Here is a 20003-nt window from a genome sequence, read left to right as displayed (position 1 = left end):
GAAGAGAAGGCGAGGCCCCTGAATTGCCCAGCGGTTAGGTGTGCTCAGCAGAGCCGGGGTTTTCTGGTGGAGCCGGGCTTCTGGAGTTGCCTGGGGGCTCACATCTCATGGTTCAACGGGCATGGTGACATCTCCGTCAACTCCTCTCCCCAGCCTAAATGAGTCAGGGGACAAGGATGCCCGGTGTGTCTGTCAGCTTTTATAAAACGTTGACATTCTTTCTTCCATGCCCCCAGAGGATGTCTGCCCTAGAAACGTCAAGGATGCTCAGAGGAACGGAGGTCAGGAGGCGGTGAAGAGGCAAAGTGCATTTGCTTTTCACTCCCCTCTTGCTTCCTGTCTTCCTGCCCCCCACCCCCACCCCCAGGGCAGGCATCTACAGAGGAGTTTCAGGGTTCTCTGGCACACGACACTCAGTACAAGCAGGGAGAGAGGAAATGGGTTTTTACAGAACCAGGAGGTAGGACAGCAAAGTTTCCCCCAGAAGAGCATGGCCCTAGTTCCGTTCCGACTGGGACTGAGACCCCCCACGCTAGTCCCCAGTTCGTTTTTCTCTGGGAGGATCTGGGAACTGGATGGGAGGGGGAGGTGTGCTTAGCTCACGAGCACATTTGTCACGATGCTATAGAGGCTCTCAGCCCTGGAGGCTCATTCCAGGAAGCCAATCCACAAATATTTTGTTTTCCATTAGGAAAGCAATACATGCTCATTACAGGAAAAAATGTTAAATATAGGAAAGTCAAAAGGAGCAATAAAACACTTTAATCACACCCGAGCAATGCCACCACAGCTCCTCAATGGATGGAGCCGGAGTATCAATTATGAAAAACGTAGCTGTTTTCCCACCATGCATGGTGGGGTATCTGAAGAGGCCCTTTTATGGTGTCTCCGACTCTTGATGTCGGCTCAGGTCGTGATCTCATGGTCCGTGGGCTCGAAGTCCCACCGGGGACCCTACACTGACTGCAAGGGGCCTGCTTGGGATTCTCTCTCCCTCTTTCTCTGCCCTTCTTCCCCTGCTCATGTGCTCTCTCGCTCTCAAAATAAATAAACATTAAAAAATTATTTTAAAGAAAAGAATGCACCCCCCCCTGCCCCCAGGGAGGGGCATTGGCAGGAGAAAGCAGCCTTGAAGAATGGAGAATGGTTTTCTCCTCTGCTCATGTTGACAACTCCTACCACCTGCTCTGTAGCACATCTTAGAGCAGAACACATGCACAGGTGCGGAAATGCTTTCTGCTTTCTCCTCCTTTTGCAGCTATCTGCTGTTTCAGTTTTTTTTTTAATCCTGGTCGGGAGACAGGGTACTTTTTCCACATGATATTATTTACCTTAGTGGAAACTCGAACAAGCTCTAACTCCTTACAACTATATCATCCTGGTTGGGTTACTTATGTGGGAGTCCCTATTGGGGTCACCTCTTCTAAGACCTCAGTCCTACCATCTATCCAAGAGTCCTTCCTTCCTTCCTTCTTTCCATCTGTCCATCCCAGTACTGACCTATCCATCCACCCTAATATCCATCACCTATCCAGTGAAAGTTATGAGGCATTTATGATATGCTAGGCATTGTAGTAAGTCCTGTGGACACAATGATGAACAAAAACATTTGCTGCTTTAATAAGTTTGAATTCTTTTCTGGAGTTACCTAAGCTTGCCTTATGAGAGCTCTGATCATTCTAGATTGCAGCTGTCTTTTTGTATGTTGTCTCCCCCACTAGATTTCTGCTGGAAGATACAGTGGTTTCTTATTTGTTTCATTATCCTTTGTGCCTGGTATGAAGTAGTGTTGCTCAGTGGGCATTTCAGTGCATGGTAAATTGAATAATGTATGATGGATGGATGATGGACAAGTGGATGGATGGATGGATGGATGGATGAAGAGATGGATGGATGGATGGATGGATGGATGAAGAGATGGATGGATGGACAGGTGGATGGATGGAGAGATGGAGAGATGGATGGATGGATGGATGGATGGATGGATGGATGGATGGTGAGAGGAATGGGTGGATGGACAGGTGGATGGATGGATGGATGGATGGATGGATGAAGAGATGGATGGATGGACAGGTGGATGGATGGAGAGATGGATAGATGGATGGATGGATGGATGGATGGATGGATGGATGGATGGGATGGATGGGATGGATGAATGAAGAGATGGATGGATGGAGAGATGGGATGGATGGATGGATGGATGGATGAATGGGATGGATGGGATGGATGGATGGATGGATGAATGGAGAGATGGATGGATGGATGGATGATGGATGGATGGATGAATGGATAGATGGTGAGAGGAATGGGTGGATGGATGGATGGAAGATGGTATGGATGGATGGAGAGATGGATGGGTGGACGGATGGAAAGATGAATGAAGTGGTCTCTATCTTCAGCTGTCCACATATGGAATGTCTCCCACAGCTCCATTACCTTAAGGGGCATTACTCTATTACTCAGAAAATCCAAAGACATCCTAACCTGGTCTAGCCCATTCTATTCATGCAAACAGTTTTCATCACGTCAGCAAGTGATTTTTTTTTTAACTAAATCAAGGGATTGTTCTCTCATAGAGGCAACTTGGGACCAATGCCTCTGTTGCTATGTATTCAGTAGATTCCCTAATTATTATTCAATGTTTATTTATTAAATAATTTAACCAAAAGTCACTGCGTATGTACTATCCCACCCAAGGTGGTTGGCCAGTAAGGTGATTCCAGTTGGTGAACTTGTATCATCACATATGGGGAAATATTCTGTGTGGGTAGGGGACACTCCCAGAGGGTGTTGAGGATCTATACATGACTAAAACATCTCTCTGGTCCTCGAAGGTCATGGGATTTCCTTGGAAGAAGAAAAGTATATGTATGCTTGTAGAGGAATTGAACGGTATGACTTTAGACAACAGAAGTGGTCAGGACAGGCTTCCTGGAAGAAGTGTTTTGTTTTTTTTTTTTTTTAAAAAAAAAACCTTGGACTTAAAGCAGAATTTCTTAACCTAAAGTCCAAGATCAAGCCTCAGGAACTCTATACTGTGAAATTATGATCAAAGAGCTAAGAGAGTGTGAGAGAACCACCCTGATTCACCTAGCCTCCCATCCTGGCCTCCCTGACTTTGTCAAATAGCGGATGAATGGATGATGCGGTTCGACTGTGCTCAGATGGAGAACAACTTCCTGCGGAAGCGTCTACAGCAATTTGAAGAGAGGCTGGACTCCGAGTTGACATCCAGGAAAGAACTGGAGCAGAAGGTAAGAGGTCGTAGCTAGTCTGGGTCCCAAGAATGTCAGATTGGGCAGGTTCCTACCTCCACCGTTCAAGGTATTGGCCGAACCTGGGGAGGGAGAAAGAGAGCACCCCCATTTCATGTTTTGGCACCTCCACTGTTGTTACAAATGCGATTCGCTGTGGGAGGTGGGAAATACTTTGTCTACGTGTGCGTGTTCTGCATGGGGAAAGAATACTCTGGAATAAAGAACCTCAGATCTTGGGCCTCAGATCTTCTCTTCTATAAAATGATTTTAATAAGCCCTTAGAATAGTCAAATCTTATCCATTCCCTTTGCCTCAATCTGCCACCTCCATCTCTCATCTAGACCAGAGCAACAGCCTCCTGCTTGGTCTCCTTGCCTCTAGCCTCTCCCCTCAACCACCTGCCACACTGCGGCCAAGAGATCTTTCAGAGTCTCTTTCAGACTGTTCTGTCTTTGCAAATTACGCTGACTCTCAGGGTGGATCGTTTTCTTGAGTGTTTTGTCAGTTTTGATTGTGAGCTCATCTTCAACATGCCCCTCTACTCCTGCCATGGGAACCCCAGGTGGTCAGCATGGTGGAATGTTCCTTTTGCTTCCTTACGGTGAATTGTGTGTGTGTGTGTGTGTGTGTGTGTGTGTGTGTGTGTGTTTCATTATTTTGTATTGTCAGTTGATCTTACTTTGAAATTTTTAAAAACTTTTTACTGCTTTTCATGGCAGTTCTGTTTACAGGGTTGTGAGTGTCTCTCTCGAGATGGGACACTTTTGCCTTGTCTTCTACAGCATCCCCTGAGACTATGTGACATTCTCTCCGTTTCAGACTGTTGCAACTTGTGCCAGGTGCCACTTGGAGCTTTAAACCCCCCTGAGGCACAGACCCGGGGTTTGGATTTCTTAGGGGAATACTTTCTCCCCCACCCAGAGCCAGAGTGCACCAGGTTTTCTGACCACCTTCCAGGCCAGTGGGTGGATCATTTCCTGTCCCCTTGCCCCAAGGCCCAGGTCTTTGAGGGTCCTGAATGAATGCAGGGGTATTCATTCCAACTTTTCATCTTCTGTGCCCCCGAGGCTTTGTCTCTCGTCCCTGTCTGGCCATTCAAACACAGCCATTATCTTCAGTGTTATTTCTGGATCTTTCCGCTGCTCGTCTTCTCCTCCACCCTGTCTGCCAGAGTATCAGCATCTACAATTACTGCTTTCGTTTTGTGTCCTTTGCATTTTGGATATCCCCAAATTTTCCTTTCTTTCTTGAATGTGCAGCTGGGTGTTACAAATATAATGTATTTGTCCCTCGTGTTCTCTAGGTGAATGGAGGGATAGTTTGACCTCTTTGCCTGTGTTGCATTGTCTCCAACTACCCCTATTTGTACATTCTGACCAGTCTACCCTTCAACTAGCGGTGTGCTGGCAACTGGCCCTCTGAAAATAAACACCCCGATGGGTAGCATTTGCCAATTTCCAATGTCCATGGCATAAATATTCCCACAGGGGACAGTTTCCACCTACCATTGTGATATCACTGGGTGTGGAACTGGGAGGAGAATCCGCTCTCCTGAGTGGGTATACCAGCCCTAGCACACCGGGTCCAACCACACTCACGTGTTTAAAGCTCATAGCCAAATAGAGCAGAAGGTACTTTCTTATGATTCCCCTTTATAGCCTCCTGCATGGTCAACATCCCCCACCAGAGTGGTCCACTTGATACAATGGATGAACCTACATTAACACATCATCATCACCCAGTCCATAGTTTACGTTGGGTTCCCTCCTGTCATTGTACGTTCTGGGGGTTTAGACAAATGTATAATGGCATGTATCCACCATCATAGCTTTATAGAGTATTTTCACTACCATAAAAATCCTCTCCGCTTTATCAGTACACCCCTCTACCAATTCATCCCTCCATACTTTTGCCTTTTCCAGAACGTCCTATAGTTGGAATCCTACAGCATGTAAACTTTTTAGACTGGCTCCTTTCACTTAGTAATGTGCATTTAAGTTACCTCCACGTCCTTCCGTGGCTTGATGGCTCATTTTTAAAAACATTTTTTTTGAGAGAGAGAGCAGGGGAGAGGGACAGAGAGAGAGAGAGAGAGAGAGAGAGAGAGAGAGAATCCCAAGCAGGTTTCATGCTCAGTGCAGAGCCCCATGCAGGGCTCGATCCCAGGACCACGAGATCGTGAGCTGAGCCTAAATCGAGTTGGATGCTCAACCCAACAGAGGCATCTAGATACCCCGATAGCTCATTTCTTTCTACCGCTAAGATCTTTGTCCCATTTTTAAAATTGAGTTGTTTTCTTGTTGGATTTTAAGTGTTCTTGTATAATTTGGATAACAATCCTCTATCTGACAGGCTTTTTTGCAAATATTTTCTCCCAGTCTGTGGCTTGTCTTTTCATTTTCTTGATTGTGTCTTTTGCAGTGTGGAATTTTTAAAAAAATCTTAATGAAGTCCAGCTTATAAACTTTCTTTCATGGGTCATGGCTTTTGTGCATTTCTAAAAAGTCACTGCCAGGGGCGCCTGGGTGGCTCAGTCGGTTAAGCATCCAACTTTGACTCAGGTCATGATCTCGAACTCCATGAGTTCAAGCCCTGTGTCAGGCTCTGTGCTGACAGCTCAGAGCCTGGAGACTGCTTCAGATTCTCTCTCTCTCTCTCTCTCTCTCTCTCTCTCTCTGCCCTTCCACTGCTCATGCTCTGTGTCTGTCACTCAAAAGTAAACATTAAAAATGTTTTTTAGTCATTGCCAAACCTAAGGTCATAAAGGTTTTCTTCTACATTATCTTCTGGGAACTTCAAGGTTTTGCATTTTACATTTAGGTCTATGATCCATTTTGAGTTAATTTTTGTGAAGGGTGTGAGATCTGTGTTAAGATTCTCTTTTTTTGGGGGCGCCTGGGTGGCGCAGTCGGTTAAGTGTCCGACTTCAGCCAGGTCACGATCTCGCGGTCCGTGAGTTCGAGCCCCGCGTCGGGCTCTGGGCTGATGGCTCGGAGCCTGGAGCCTGTTTCCGATTCTGTGTCTCCCTCTCTCTCTGCCCCTCCCCCGTTCATGCTCTGTCTCTCTCTGCCCCAAAAATAAATAAACATTGAAAAATTAAAAAAAAAAAAAAGATTCTCTTTTTTTTGCATGTGGATGACCAAGTTGTCCCAGTATCGTTTGTTGAAAAGACTGTTTGGCTCATTGTATCAGCTTTACCCCTTTGTGAAAGACCACTTGTCTAGATTTCTCTGAGTCTATTTCTGGGCTGTCTATCCTGTTCCATTGCACTGTCTTGTTCTTCCTCACCTCTGGGCCTTTGCACATGCTGTTTCCTTTTCCTAGAATACTCTCTCTCCCCTACCTGGATACTTTCAACTATCTTTAAGATCTGAGCTTACATGCCCTTCCTGCCAGAAAGTCTCCGCTGATACGGATTGTTTGGTGCCTCTGAGTTGGGTCCCCACGTATAAACTTCATCATGGTGTATTGTAATTATCTGCTTACTTCTTGGTCCCTCTCCACTTTAGTGGTAAGCGCCTTGAAAATGGAGGCCATATTTGCCTGTCTTGCCATTATCTATATCTATATTTACATCTATATCTATATCTATATCTAATCTATATCTATCTCCTCAGTGTGAGAGAAAAGCGTTGTGTAATCACCTGCAGAGGTGGGCCAGGGTGAGATCACATGGGATTTGATAAATAATGGCAGTGAAACTCAGCATCCTCCATGGTGTTGATGGTTTTAGTGGTCACTTCCCAGAAGGGCATTATGTCTACTCCCCAAGAACATCCTGAGCTGTGGCTAAACCCAACTGCAGGAAAATAGCACAGTTCTTTAATAACAAATTATAAAGGCGGGTCAGGTTCCCCAAGGAATGGGGGGGAGGTGTGGGCTATTCATGCTGCATTAAAAAGTAATAAAGCTGCAACCTTTCCTGAGCAGCAGAATATAAGAAAACATCCCATTTGCCATCAAATACTGAATTTAGAATTACAGGCTTCATTAACTCAGAGTTTTGCTTATTTAAAGAAATTCTTTAATGAGGCCATTTCTTCAAAGCGAGTGTGCTGAGTTGTCCTCTCTCCCAGATTCAAATGAGGACATTTGGGGGGGGGGTTCCTTGAGAAAGATGCAAGAGGCTTTGCTTTTCTGTTTGTTCACGGTCATGTGTATCCCCGTGTAATTCAGCCCGTCGGAAGGGCCATTTACTGCTCTAACCTTCAGAGCCCATCTCTCAGATCTCCTGGCCAGATCTTCTACGGCCGCCATTTTGGCTGCTCCATGGCTAATCCCCACATGGGCTCTAGGATGATGCCAGCTGATGGGGTTATTAGGTATACAATCCTCAGTCTTCTTGTGGAGGCAGGGCTTGTAAAGACTCTATGGGGCACCTTGGCAGGAAGATTATTGAGTAAAATTAAAAACAACCTTGAGAGACTGATGGAATCACCCCTGCCCCCTTCTCACCTCTTGAGCAGACGGGGTCAGAGAAGTAGCTTCCTCCCTGGGAAACAGGCAGAAAGTGGTCAAGACAGGGTCTCTCCGACCCCAGTACCTGTTCTCTTTCCCACTGTGCTCACCTCAGAAATGGCAGCTGCTTGAAATAAGAAGTAGACAAGGGAAGGGAAACAAAAATAATATAAAAACAGGGAGGGGGACAAAACAGAAGAGGCTCACACATATGGAGAACAGACTGGGGGTTGCTGGAGGGGTTGTGGGAGGGGGGATGGGCTAAACGGGCAAGGGGCACTAAGGAATCTACTCCTGAAATCATTGTGGCACTAGATGCTAACTAATTTGGATGTAAATTTCAAAAAAAAAATAAAATAAAAAATGAAATTAAATATAAATAAATAAAAACGCTGTTGTGATTAAAGAAAAGAAGAAGAAGAGGAAAGCCCGTCCAGTGCGGGCGGAGAGGGGTAGCTCGTTCTGTGACTCACTCCCACAGCTCGGGGAGCTGCAGAGCGCTTACGAGGGGGCCAAGAAAATGGCTCACCAGCTAAAGAGGAAGTGCCACCATCTGACCTGTGACCTGGAGGACACCCGCCTCCAGCTGGAGGACCAGCAAAGCCGGAGTCACGAGCTCGAGAAGAAGCAGAAGAAGTGAGTTGCGTTTCACGCTGTCGCTGGGCTCCAGGGTGGGCTGCGTCAGTGCTGGGGCCTCCTGGGGGTCTCCAGGTTCTCCTCCTCAGCCCCCTCACTCCTGTCAGGGCTCCTCATCCACAAGGTGGAACCCCTCACCCCTCGTTCTGCTCCCATTTTCCTCCCCACCCCTCACACTTATTCCTGTAGGCTTCTCCTAAGCATGCAGCAAAAAGCCATTCTTTTCTGTTCCCCAGTCTCGCTCTACAACCAATCGACCGTGTGACCTTGGGGGGTTTTCTTGGCCTCTCTGGGCCTCAGCACCCCCCTTTGTCAAGTGAAGAGATGGCCGTGGAGGGCGAGGACACCCGAGCACGGTGGGCGGGAGAGCAAGGGCTGATGTCAGACCACCCCAGTTCAAGTACGAGCTGTGCCTCTCTCTAGTTGTATGACCTTGGAGAAGTCATCCAACCCCCTCAGCCTCAGTTCCTTACCCTTAGGTGGGGGATGGGAATACCCCATTGTAGCGAGGACTAAGTGATGGGGTTGGTAGGCTCGACAGACTGAATCCCGGTTCCTAGCCCTGTTGCGGAAAATGGGGCCAGAGAATGGGGGAGGCCCCAAATCGACTCACTTCCCTTTTCAGTCGGCACTTAGGCTCTCCGGTCACATGAGCACTTCTGGCGTAGGCAGGGCCCTGTGCATGAACGAGATGCCAGCCTTGAAGCTGCACCCTGCACTCTGGTTCCCACGCTTGCTTTCCCGTCGGGATGTGGTCATAGCTTAGCAAATGGTAGAGCCTAGACTGGTACCCATGAGTTTGCACATGTGAAACCTCAGTGCCTGTGCTCATCTAATCCCTGGACACCCTGGCTGTGCCTGAGTTCTGCAGCTTTGTTGGTGAGGGTGATGGCGTGCAGGGAGGGGTCCCGCCTGGAGTCAGACCACCTCTAATGATAGACGAGACACAGTCTCTTTTAGACAGTCTGGACTAAAAATACTGGAAAATGTGACTAGGATGTGGTTTTGCTCAAGGCACTTCTTTTCCAAGAGGTGGCAAGCTGAATTATATTTTCATGGGAGGGGCACGGATTTTGAACTTGGGTCTGCATAATTAAATATTCTTCCTGTGGGGCGCCTGGGTGGCTCAGCTGGTTGAGCGTCCGACTTCGGCTTGGGTCATGATCTCGCGGTCTGTGAGTTCGAGCCCCGCGTCGGGCTCTGTGCTGACAGTTGGGAGCCTGCTTCTGATTCTGTGTCTCCCTCTCTCTCTGCCCCTTCCCTGCTCACGCTGTCTCTCTCTCTCTCTCCTTCAAAAATAAATAAACATTAAAAAAAATTTTTTAAATATTCTTTCTCTCACTCTGAGCTTTTCTTTTTTCTTTCTTTTTTTTTTTTTAAGTTCATTTATTTTGAGAGAGAGAGAGCACGAGCAGGGGAGGACAGAGAGAGGGAGAGAGAATCCCAAGCAGGCTCCGCACTCTCAGTGCTGACCCAGGCACGGGGCTAAGACCCACAAACTACAAGATCATGACCTGAGCCAAAACTGAGAGTCAGATGCTTAACTGACTGAGCCACGCAGGTGCCCTATCACTTTGATCTTTTCTGAGCTGACTTGTTCATGTGAAAACAAAAAGTCTTTGGGGGGTTGTTAGCATGCCCCCCCTCAAATGAGAGAGGTTATTTAATCTTTTATTGATAATCTGACTCTGTTTCCTTTTCCACCTGCCGGGGTATTCTGGCTGAACCTTGTCCTTGCAGTGGGGAAAATGGCTTTGTCTTTCCTTGGCCAGTTCCTGTGTGACCTTGTCAAATGATACCACCTCTCTGGGCCAGAGAGACTGATGTTTCAGAGAGTCCTTGACTTAAGCAGGCCACCTGTTTGCTGAATAATAGCTCCGACAGACCCTATCTGCAAACTGAGAGGTGGGGACTCTAACATCCCCTGAGTTTCTGCCAGCTGTGACAACGTTGGCTTTCATCTGTGGCTTCTGTTCCTGTTCTGAGAGGCTCTAGGTAGGGTTTCCGCTCTCTGAGGGGCCCGGGGGCTCTCTGTGGAGGTTATGCAGCCAGAAAATTCCATCTCTCTGGTCATTCCCGACCCCCGGTCAGAATCTTTCATTCCAGGCTCTCAAGAACCTCCCCATGGTACCCTCCTGGGAAAGATTCCATCTCTTCCTTCCAAGACTTACCTGTCCTGTGATGCTTCCCTACCCCTCTACCATCCCCTGGCAGAAGTTAATTCATGTTTTGACGCTCGTTGCAAATGGCAGCCATTTTCTTTCTAGGTGGTCCAGCAATATAGCAGGGAGGCTAAAGGCCTAAGTGGGAATCCAGGCAAAATAACCATAGGGAGGGAAAGATCTAGAAGTCAGCAATACTTCTTCATAATCTCTCCAACTTTAATCGAATCGTAGAGGTAGCCGCCTCCTTAGTTTGCTGAGCCCTGGATGGACTGATGTCTCCATGCAGGGGAGTTCCCTGTCCCCAGCGTGGTTTCCAAGTTCAGAGTGGCCCAAAGTGGCTCCATCTGGGCTTGGCTGATCGTTGCCACGGTTACCCTATGGGTCACAAAGCTCGGTTCTGAGGGCCGATGGAGTTCCGAGCCTGTCTCCTTGGGGTGGGGCCTGCGCTGGTCTCACCAACTCCCACACATACTGGAAGTTAGACCCCAGGCCTACTTCTAGTGGGGTGAGGCATGCGAGTGAATCCCTCTGGCCTCAGGCAGGTGGTCGTTCGGTGTGTTCCAGAAGCTGGAGTCCATAGGAGCCATTCTTTGGCATCGGGTTGGCCTGTTAAGTCAAGATCTCCTCTGAAACATCGGTCACTGTCTGGCCCCCACTGCCTCATGCCACCTGCCCCAGTTAGATGGGGGACTAGCTGAGACAGTAGAGAAGCTGGGCTCAAGCCCACCTCGGCCACTTTGGAATTTAGGGGCGAATCACTCTGCCTCTCTGCCTCTCTGAACTTCAGTTTCCTCTTCTATAAAATGGATATCATTACATGTTTCTTGCTGAATTGTTATAAAGACCACATGGACCCCAGCCCAGAGCCCGGCACCTTGGGACTGCTGGGTCATTATCACCATCACAACGTTTTCATTCACAGGGGCGGCCAGGGGTGCCTCTTGAATGATGTCACCAACGGCCAATCAGAAAACTCCTGGGCTTTTCCAACAGGAGGACCCCCTCCTGTGACCCATGATCGGCTTTCTCGGGAGTCTGAGGCTTTGAATGACCATCTAGCTTTAAGATACATTGGATAGTCTTGTAACAAGGGGGACTTTCTTCTCACTAAGACCCCAACCCCATGCCCAGTTTAACCCTTCTGGCCATACCAAGGTCCCTGGAGCAGTGGCACTTTCTGTGTGGGCCAAGGGCAAGTGACCAAGATCACATCTTATTGAGGCTTGCCAAAGCCTCCTGTACTGATCTCCTCGTCTGTGATAGGGATGTAGGACCAAGGTAACTGCATGGAATGATATCGAATCCAGGAAGTTCTTCTCACCCAGTGGTCACCATCCTGGAGGGGCAGGGAGCCCCCAAATGAGGCATTTCCTAATTCCCTGGCCAGCCCCCAAGAGGACAGGCTAGTCTTTGTGTTTTTTTTTTTTTTTTCTGAGATGGCAAATGAGGACCACACCGAATGTATTAATGTCCAACCTTTTATCAGTAATTACGGTGCTCTAATGCAACGTATGCGTGCCCAAACCAGATGATATAGAGGGGGTGAAATGTAAAATATCTCTTGTTTGTGCAGATATATGCATTCACTCCTTCACGGGTCAATGAGTGCGAGACCCCCCCCTCCCCCAACCTAGGTCTTGTAGATTTAACAATTTCCTGGCATATATGGGCAAACCAGATAGGTGCGATTTTTCTATCTCTCTGCAAGTTTTTTTGTAATTCTTTTCCCGTATCTGTATATATTTTTATTCTATTATTTGTACTCACGCATGTTGTGTTTTATGTAAGTCTCCACTACTTTTGCCGAAACTCCACGTAAACCCTAAAAGTTGCTCTCTGGCATTGCAAATTTCAACCGCACGTCCGCAACCTTACGCAAAAACACAGAGCAAGACCTCCCGTCGTCTGGGGCCCCCTCTCTCTGCCTCACGGTTCTCAGCAAGCTAACTGCCTCTCTCCAGCCCTCCTCATCCTCCGCCCCAGTGCCATGACATCTGCTCTGCTTGAACAGGTTTGACATGCAGCTGGCCCAGGCCCTGGGTGAGTCTGTGTTTGAGAAGGGTCTTCGAGAGAAAGTGACCCAGGAGAACACCAGTGTCCGGTGGGAACTGGGCCAGCTTCAGCAGCGGTTGAAGGTAAGGGATGGGGTGGAGTTGGGGGGGCACATGGAGCCATCTTGGCTCTTAGTTGCTGGCTTCCGGGAACCTCCCCTGCCCCCGCCATTCCCTGCCATGCACCTGCAGTAAATAGTGACCGGGAGAGAACTCTGGGGGGGGGGGTATGCCGGTCTGCCCGCCAGCTGGGGTCATGGATCCCAGGGTGCCCTAACACAACAAAAAGTAGTTGGGATATTGATAATGAGATCTCCCTAGCACTCTCAAGGTGCCCACCTGGCAGGCGGGAGAGGCTGGGCAAAAAAGGAGGTCGTTGTCGCCCCACCCAGGGGCATGATGCAGGCTTCCAGCACAGAGGGGTTTTATTAAAGTACAACACAGGCACCTTACTCATTTGTTCCTCACCCTTCTGTGGCTCCCTGCTACCCCTAAAAGAGCTCTCAGCCTGGAATTCAGCTCCCTCTTGATCTAGCCCAAAGTTCTTTGGCCTCGGAGCTGACTTTCTAACCTGAACGAGTCATTTCTGGACACCTTGCCTCTCTGCCCCAATGTCTGCATCCCAGCCTCGGCAGATACCCAGCTTACAAATGGACAAACGCTCTCTTTATGTGCTTTGAGGCCCAACTCTGGGGGGATGGTAACTGCTCCTCCAAAAGGCCTCCACCCGTGCTGTGTGAGCTGTCCCAGGGAGCAGCCCTTGGTGTCCTGGGGGCGGGTGGGGGGGGGGGCTGCTGGGGCTGCCAGGCCAAGGTAGGGATGTCAGGCGGTTCCCTGGTGGATGGGGCGTGTGGTCACATGACTCTAGATCTCTGCCCCCTTGGTCTCCAGCAAAAAGAGCAGGAAACCTTGCAGCTGAAGCAGGAGGTGGAGACATTGCAGGCCCATAAGCGGGAGCTCTTGGGGTTGTCCTCTCTGGGAGAAAACTGTGTCGCTGGCTTGAAGGAGAGGCTCTGGAATCTGGAATCCAGCGCCCTGGAGCATGAGAAAATCCAGAGTCAGCAAGAAAACACCATCAAGCAGCTGGAGCAGGTAGGAAAGCCCTGTCCCAGGCCGATGCCCTGTCCCATGCTGGCTCCTGTGCGGTAAGGGGTTGTTGGAAGGCAACACCAACGCCTCACCTCACTCAGCTGCTTCTCATTCTTCTATGGCTCCCGATTACCCCTGAGACTCTCTCAACCTCCAGGTTCGGCATTCGGGTCCTCCATGATGTAGCCCACCCCTGCCATCCTGCAAAGCGTCAAGGTCACCTCAGAGAAGCTTGCCCTGATCACCTTCTTGAAAGCAGCCCCACCCCCACCCCACGTCCACTTCCCATGCCCTTAGCTGCTGTCTTCTCCTTTACAGTATCTATCATCTTCTTCGATAGTATTTAAAAAAAAATTCCTCCATGCTGCTCTCCCCCATTAGAATGTTTCAGGAAGGTAGGGTGCTTTGTTGATGCTACTGATCAGGCTTCCCCAGAGCCTAGAATGAGCCCAGGTACTTAGCTGGTGCTCAAGAAATAGCTGTTGGCCTGGTATCTGAGGCTTACTGAGTGCCGTCTGCATACCAGACTCAGCCCTTGGCTCATATCTCAGGAATCTCCCCCAGAACCTTAGATGGTCAGATGTCAGTATATCCCCACTTCACAGATGTGGAAGCTGAGGCTCAGAGACAGAGAGAGAGGGTGCCAGGGAACTGGGGCCTGTGCCCTATGACTCCGTCGCACCCAGAACACCTGTTACGTGCACAGCCTCGAGGAAGATTGGAGCACTAGCTCTTTGGGAACCACAAAACAACTAAGGGGAAGTAGGCAGAAATATCAAATACTCTATCTAGTTCCAGCACCCTTTGTGAGGTATCAGATGAGGATTTTATTTGTTGGCTTGTCTGTTGATATGCCCACCCCATTCCACAAAGGAATTGATTCAAGCAGCATATAGAATGTCTGCATAATAAAACAGAAACATTATATACATTTTTCGTGTTTATTTATTTTTGAGAGAGAGAGACAGAGCATGAGCAGGGGGAAGGGAGAGAGAGAGGGGGAGACACAGAATCCGAATCAGGCTCCAGGCTCTGAGCTGTCAGCACAGAGCCTGGGGCGGGGCTGGAACCCATGAACCCCAAGATCATGGCCTGAGCCGAAGTCGGATGCTCAACCGACCGAGCCACCCGGGCACCCCTAAAACAGAAACATTATAAATAAAGCAATCCAAGCCAGAGAAACACACACTAAAGCAGACACTAAGGAGTTTGGAAGACAGCGAATGCATAAACAGAACCACAAAGCATACGATCTTACAGCCTTCATGGTTCCTGCTCTAAAATTCCTGGTGGCCAGAGAGAAAAAGGAAATGTGAGCTGCCTGCTCTTTATTACCCCAAGGTAGAAACAAACCAGCTTTTCAAGGGAGAAGCAAAGCTGTTTCCTGATGCTTCTCTGGGAAGCAATGTCTCCTGGGGCATTTCTCAGGCTGCCGTGATTTCAAAGTGGTTATAAGTTGGGGACCCCCTTTTCAAGAAAGTGTGACTAGGTAGTACGAATATATACTTTTTTGAAACGTTTGTTTACTTATTTTTGAGGCAGGGGGTGGGGGGGAGAGAGCGAGGGAGGGGCAGAAAGAGAGGGAGAGAGAGAGAGAATCCCAAGCAGTCTCCATGCTGTCAACACAGAACCCGATGTGGGGCTTGAACTCACGAACTATGAGATCATGACCCGAGCTGAAATCAAGAGTTGGACACTTAGCCGCTGAGCTGCCCAGGCGCCCCAGGTATAGCATGAATATGTAAAGCAGATGAACCCTGAGCAGCTCTGGGTAAGTGAGGAACAGGAGTGGTGGTTCGGGAGGCAAAGAGGAGAGGGAGCACAGGGGCGCCTACCCTTGCTTCTCACTTACCCTCACTCCCTTGGCGTGGAGCCCAGGCTTGTGGTGGGCATGGAGGGACAGAGTCCGAAGCAGTTCAGGAAGCAGAGTCCCTTCACTCACTCAGCCGGCAGGAATTTATCAAGCGCCTACTTTGCATCATGCGATGTAGCTGTAAACAAGACAGATGTGGTCTCTGTCTTCTGGAAGTTTGGAGTCGTGCTGAGTGTTAAGAGAAAGTTTAACTTGCCCATCTGGTCTTGGGAGCGGGGGTGGGGTGGGGGAGGAACAATCAGGGAAGACTTCCTGGAGGAAGCGGCATTTACCGGAGGAAGTGAAGGGTGAGTGCAAGTTGGCACGGAGAGAGTTCCGGGCAGGAGGAACAGCCAGTACAAAAGCCTAGAGGGAGGAAAGGCCTGTGGCTGGAGTATGGTCGCATCCACATGGGGTCCTCAAGGCAGCTCAGTCGATGTGGCCTTAGGCAAGCCCCCTGTTTTCTCTAGACTTCAGTCTCCTCATCTGTACCCCAAAACGGGAGGCTTTTCAACCCCCTGGCTTTCCCCAGCTCCAGCGAGGAACCCATGGAGTTTCACGAAGGAGGTGGGATGTCTGTGTAGATTTTTAAGGGATATGGAAGATCGCGCAGCTCCCATAGGCACCCAGCGTCAGGAATAGAGTGGGCACTTTGGAAAATTGTGTCGGTTCTTTAAGATGTCACCGGCACCCCTCGGCTATCAGCAGCAGAAATGTGCTCCTGTGACCGCAGGGACCCGAAAGTTAATGCAACTTTCCTAATTCGCCACCCTCAACCTACACAGGAGGCAAGGCTGACTCAACACTTCCATCCGTCTTTAGCTTCGCCCAGAACCCCACGCGGCGTTGTGCCCTTGTAGACATCCGGGAGATATTTATGGATTACAATATAGCACTTTCCCCGGAGAATTTTATGTTCACTCATATAGGCTTGACATAAATGGTATTGCAGATGTCAGGAGTGTCCAAGAGGCTAGGGGAAAAAAAAGAAAAGGAAATATTATATTTACTTGCTTAAGCTCCTCATTTTGGATTATCTCCCCATAACCTGTCATTTTAAAAGGAGGCGAGGAAGGAGGTTGACATTTAATGTGAGTTTACTTTATGCCAGGAGCTGTAATAAGGGCTCTGTGGTACACTATCCTTTTGCCTCACCACCACAGTAGAGAAAGCTGGGAAGTATAGATTCTTGGAGCCTGGACCCTGGAGATTCTGATGCGGTAGGTCAAGGGGGAAGCCCTAAAAATGCAAATTTTTTTTACAAATTGCATTGTTCAATTCTAACACACCACAGAATTTGAGAAGCAGGGGCTTGGGTCAATCCCTCATGGATCAAAGATCAAAAAAGGAAAATCTCAAACCGCAACAGGAACCCGTGATGGCTGCTTCCAATTCTAGAACCTTCTAGACAGCACCATACAGCTTAGACATCATGCGCTGCAGCTCTTTGTCGGCTGCAAGCAAGTTTTGGAGGCTCTTATTGAAAAGACTCACCTCCTTCATGGGACACAACTGTTCGTTACGTCTTCCAGGAGGGAGGGGGGCAGTCCTTTCTGTTTTCAAAAGAGAAAGTCAGATTCGTGCGCCAGGCGACGTGCTAGGTGCTTTACGCGGGCCATCTCACTGAATTCTCATAATGCATTTTAAGGTGATTGTTTTCCGCAGAGAAGAGTGATCAGAGGCAAAGTGAATTGTCCAAGGTGACATTCTGGGCAAGTGATCTCCCCCTGGAGGCTTTCATACCTTCATAAATAAACTCGTTTTACCATCCAGCCGCCCACCTACCCACTCATTCAAAACACCATCACGGATGCTTGCCCCAGGGAGGACACATATGCTTCATTTGTTTTTTTTTTTTACTTTTTTATGTTGTTTTATTTTTGAGAGAGAGAGACAGAGCATGGGTGGGGGAGGGCCAGAAAGAGGGCGAGGCACAGAATCTGAAGCAGCTTCCAGGCTCCGAGCCGTCAGCACAGAGCCGGGTGGGGGGCTCGAACTCCCGAACCCTGAGATCATGACTTGAGCCGAAGTCAGACACCTAACCGACTGAGCCACCCAGGTGCCCCCCCCCCTCCGCCGTTTAAAATTTTTTTATGATATCTGCCTCATCTTAAAAGTGTTGAGAAGCGGGTTCTTAGGTGGCTCAGTCAGTGAAGCATCTGACGTTTGATTTCGGCTCAGATCGTGACCTCATGGTGTGTGGGATCGAGCCCCGCGCAAGGCTCTGGGCCGACGGTGTGTAATCTGCTCCAGATTCTCTCTCTCCGTCTGTCTCTGCCCTTCCCCTGCTTGTGCTTTCTCTCTCTTTCTCTCAAAATAAGTAAATAAACTTAAACAATTGTCGAGAAGGATTCCGAAGCATGCTTCCATCTAAACTCGGCAGAAAGTAGCCGGACGGATTAGTGATGTTTGTAGTGACCACAGGAGGGGATAGAGGCGGCATGTGGGCTATTTATCTACCGTTTCTGACCTCCCTGGGGACTTGTGGGGGGCTACTGGACTGTCACCCCTGCATCCCAGAAAGGAAAAATGCAGCTGGAGTACCACAGATGACATGGTTGGTGTGGGTCACCCTCATGTGCTGTCCTTGCTGTCCCCAGCTCCGCCAGCGGTTTGAGCTGGAGATCGAGCGGATGAAACAGATGCACCAGAAGGACCGTGAGGACCAGGAGGAGGAGCTGGAAGATGTCCGTCAGTCCTGCCAGAAGCGGGTAAGTGCCTCTTGGGCCCTGGCAAGTCCAGTCTTGGGTGCCATTTTCCTTAGAGTGGGGGGGGGGGCGATGCACTGCAGAGCCTGGGGACCGACTTTTTGTATCCACCTAAGACCTTAGCTGTCAAGGCTGCTAGAGCAGAAGTACCTCTCTTAAATATGGTTCTGGAGCTTCCAGAAGCCTCTGGAACTGTCAAGCATAATCACCCCCAGATTTCTGCCCAAAGCCCACAGTTCCGTGTGACTTAGGCCTTGGGGAAGGCCTTCCATGTTTCAAGAAGGGGACCAGTCCTTTCTGGCTGTCTCCTTTGCAGACAATTTCCTAACGCGTCATCCGAGCTCCTGCAGACCTTTCAAACAGTGGACAAGAAAGCAATAAACCCTTGAAATCTTACCATCCAGAAACCATCATTACCACTATTTTACAAGCCATTTCGTATCTCTCTGTCATGGGACACACACACATAACATATTTGTTGAGATACCGTTTCACCCGAATGGGGCCGTGCTTTCTTGAAGCCTTTCACTCGGCGTTTTGTCCTTGGCCTCTTTCCTCTTTCCATGTCAGTAAATACCGGTCTGATGTACATAGTTAAGAGCTTCAAAGCAGTCCACGTTAGGCACGTGCTGTAATTTGTTCAACAAGCCTCCTGTGGCTGGGCATTCAGGATTTTCCGATCTTCTGTTATTATAACCAGTGCTGAGATACACACCCCTACAGATGCATTGACTGACGTGAATGTAAGAGGAGTCCTTTCAGTGGAGTGGCTGGGAAGCTGTGGCGTATGGCTCCGTTAATGGGTTTTCTCGCTGCGGGACCCTTGCACATCTTTCACGGCTTTGTGTACATTTGACTCTCCAAGAAAGGGCTGAGGAGCATTTCCTAAAACTGACTCCTGCTATTAGCTCCCAGGGCGGTCTGTCTACGGAGACCTCCAGACTGTAGGGCTTGAGGGTCTGGGTGTTGGAATTTGCAGACTCTTTGTCTGGATCTTTGCTTTTCCACCTTAACAACTGTGCCATCTTAGGAAAGTGATTTAAAAGCTTCAACTACTACTAAAATCCACGCTATTCCTTGACTCCTTGCTCTGTATCCAGCGCTGGTCACTCAAGGCCAGTTTATAAGACGCACAAGAAAGCCAATGTCGCTGCTTTCCTTGGAGTCATGGAGGCTTGGGTCAAGTCCCAACGTCATCAACTACTGAGTGTGGGGCATTGGAGAAACCCTGTAACCTTGCTAGGAAGCGTCACTGTTCTCATCTGTAAAACAGGAGAATATGGCTGCTTGCAGGGTCACCGTGAAGGCTCAGGGAGATCTCAGATGGGGAAGTGTTGCATGATTTGGTAATGTAATCCTTGTAATGGACTCTTAACAAGCAATACTGGTGAGTGTGGATTTCTAGGCAGTGGCCCTTTGGAGGAGCCGGTGAACCAGCCAGGTGGTTGACTTGCTCCCGGGTGTGATTAATCCATCCAAGAGAAGCAGGAGGTGGGGACTTGGCATCCCACAGAGCTCACAGCTAAGAGCATCGCCCGGGGCAGGGCTGAAGGGCGCCTCGGTGATTGGCAGAGCTTTGGCAGGAGACGGGAGGCTAGCTGAGCACATCCTTGGGCGGATCTGACAGCCGTGGTACCCTGACCTTACCCCAGGGGGGTGTTTGAGAACTGAGCCCATTCTTCACCCCCAGTGGGTGATGTTACTGTATCTGCTGCCTGTCTTTGTCTCCAAATACGCTTTTTGTGGGTCTCGTGAAAGCTCAGTCCCTCTGGGGGTTCACATCTCGA

General features: G+C 49.1%; 1 protein-coding gene and 1 long non-coding RNA gene across 4 annotated transcripts in view; one reads left to right on the top strand and one right to left on the bottom strand.

Moving 5' to 3' along the window:
- Positions 1 to 20003, top strand: part of MYO18B (myosin XVIIIB) — a 259923-nt gene that overhangs the window by 128774 nt on the left and 111146 nt on the right. For all 3 annotated transcript variants that reach the window (XM_045459579.1, XM_045459578.1, XM_045459580.1), the window contains 5 exons: positions 3130 to 3254; positions 8197 to 8351; positions 12528 to 12651; positions 13459 to 13659; positions 18109 to 18219. In XM_045459579.1, coding sequence (XP_045315535.1) covers positions 3130 to 3254; positions 8197 to 8351; positions 12528 to 12651; positions 13459 to 13659; positions 18109 to 18219 — 716 coding nt within the window. The remainder of the gene's footprint in view (positions 1 to 3129; positions 3255 to 8196; positions 8352 to 12527; positions 12652 to 13458; positions 13660 to 18108; positions 18220 to 20003) is intronic.
- LOC123588502 lies at positions 7259 to 8346 on the bottom strand. Its single transcript, XR_006707887.1, has 4 exons — positions 8245 to 8346; positions 7826 to 7839; positions 7713 to 7749; positions 7259 to 7636 (listed from the first exon to the last, which is right to left on the bottom strand). It is a non-coding gene; the product is annotated as an uncharacterized LOC123588502 (long non-coding RNA).

The sequence above is a fragment of the Leopardus geoffroyi genome, chromosome D3 (assembly GCF_018350155.1).
Source record: "Leopardus geoffroyi isolate Oge1 chromosome D3, O.geoffroyi_Oge1_pat1.0, whole genome shotgun sequence".
In the NCBI taxonomy this organism is placed as follows: Eukaryota; Metazoa; Chordata; class Mammalia; order Carnivora; family Felidae; genus Leopardus; species Leopardus geoffroyi.
Note: the sequence above shows the minus strand (reverse complement) of the source record. Positions and strands in the feature narration are given on the sequence as shown.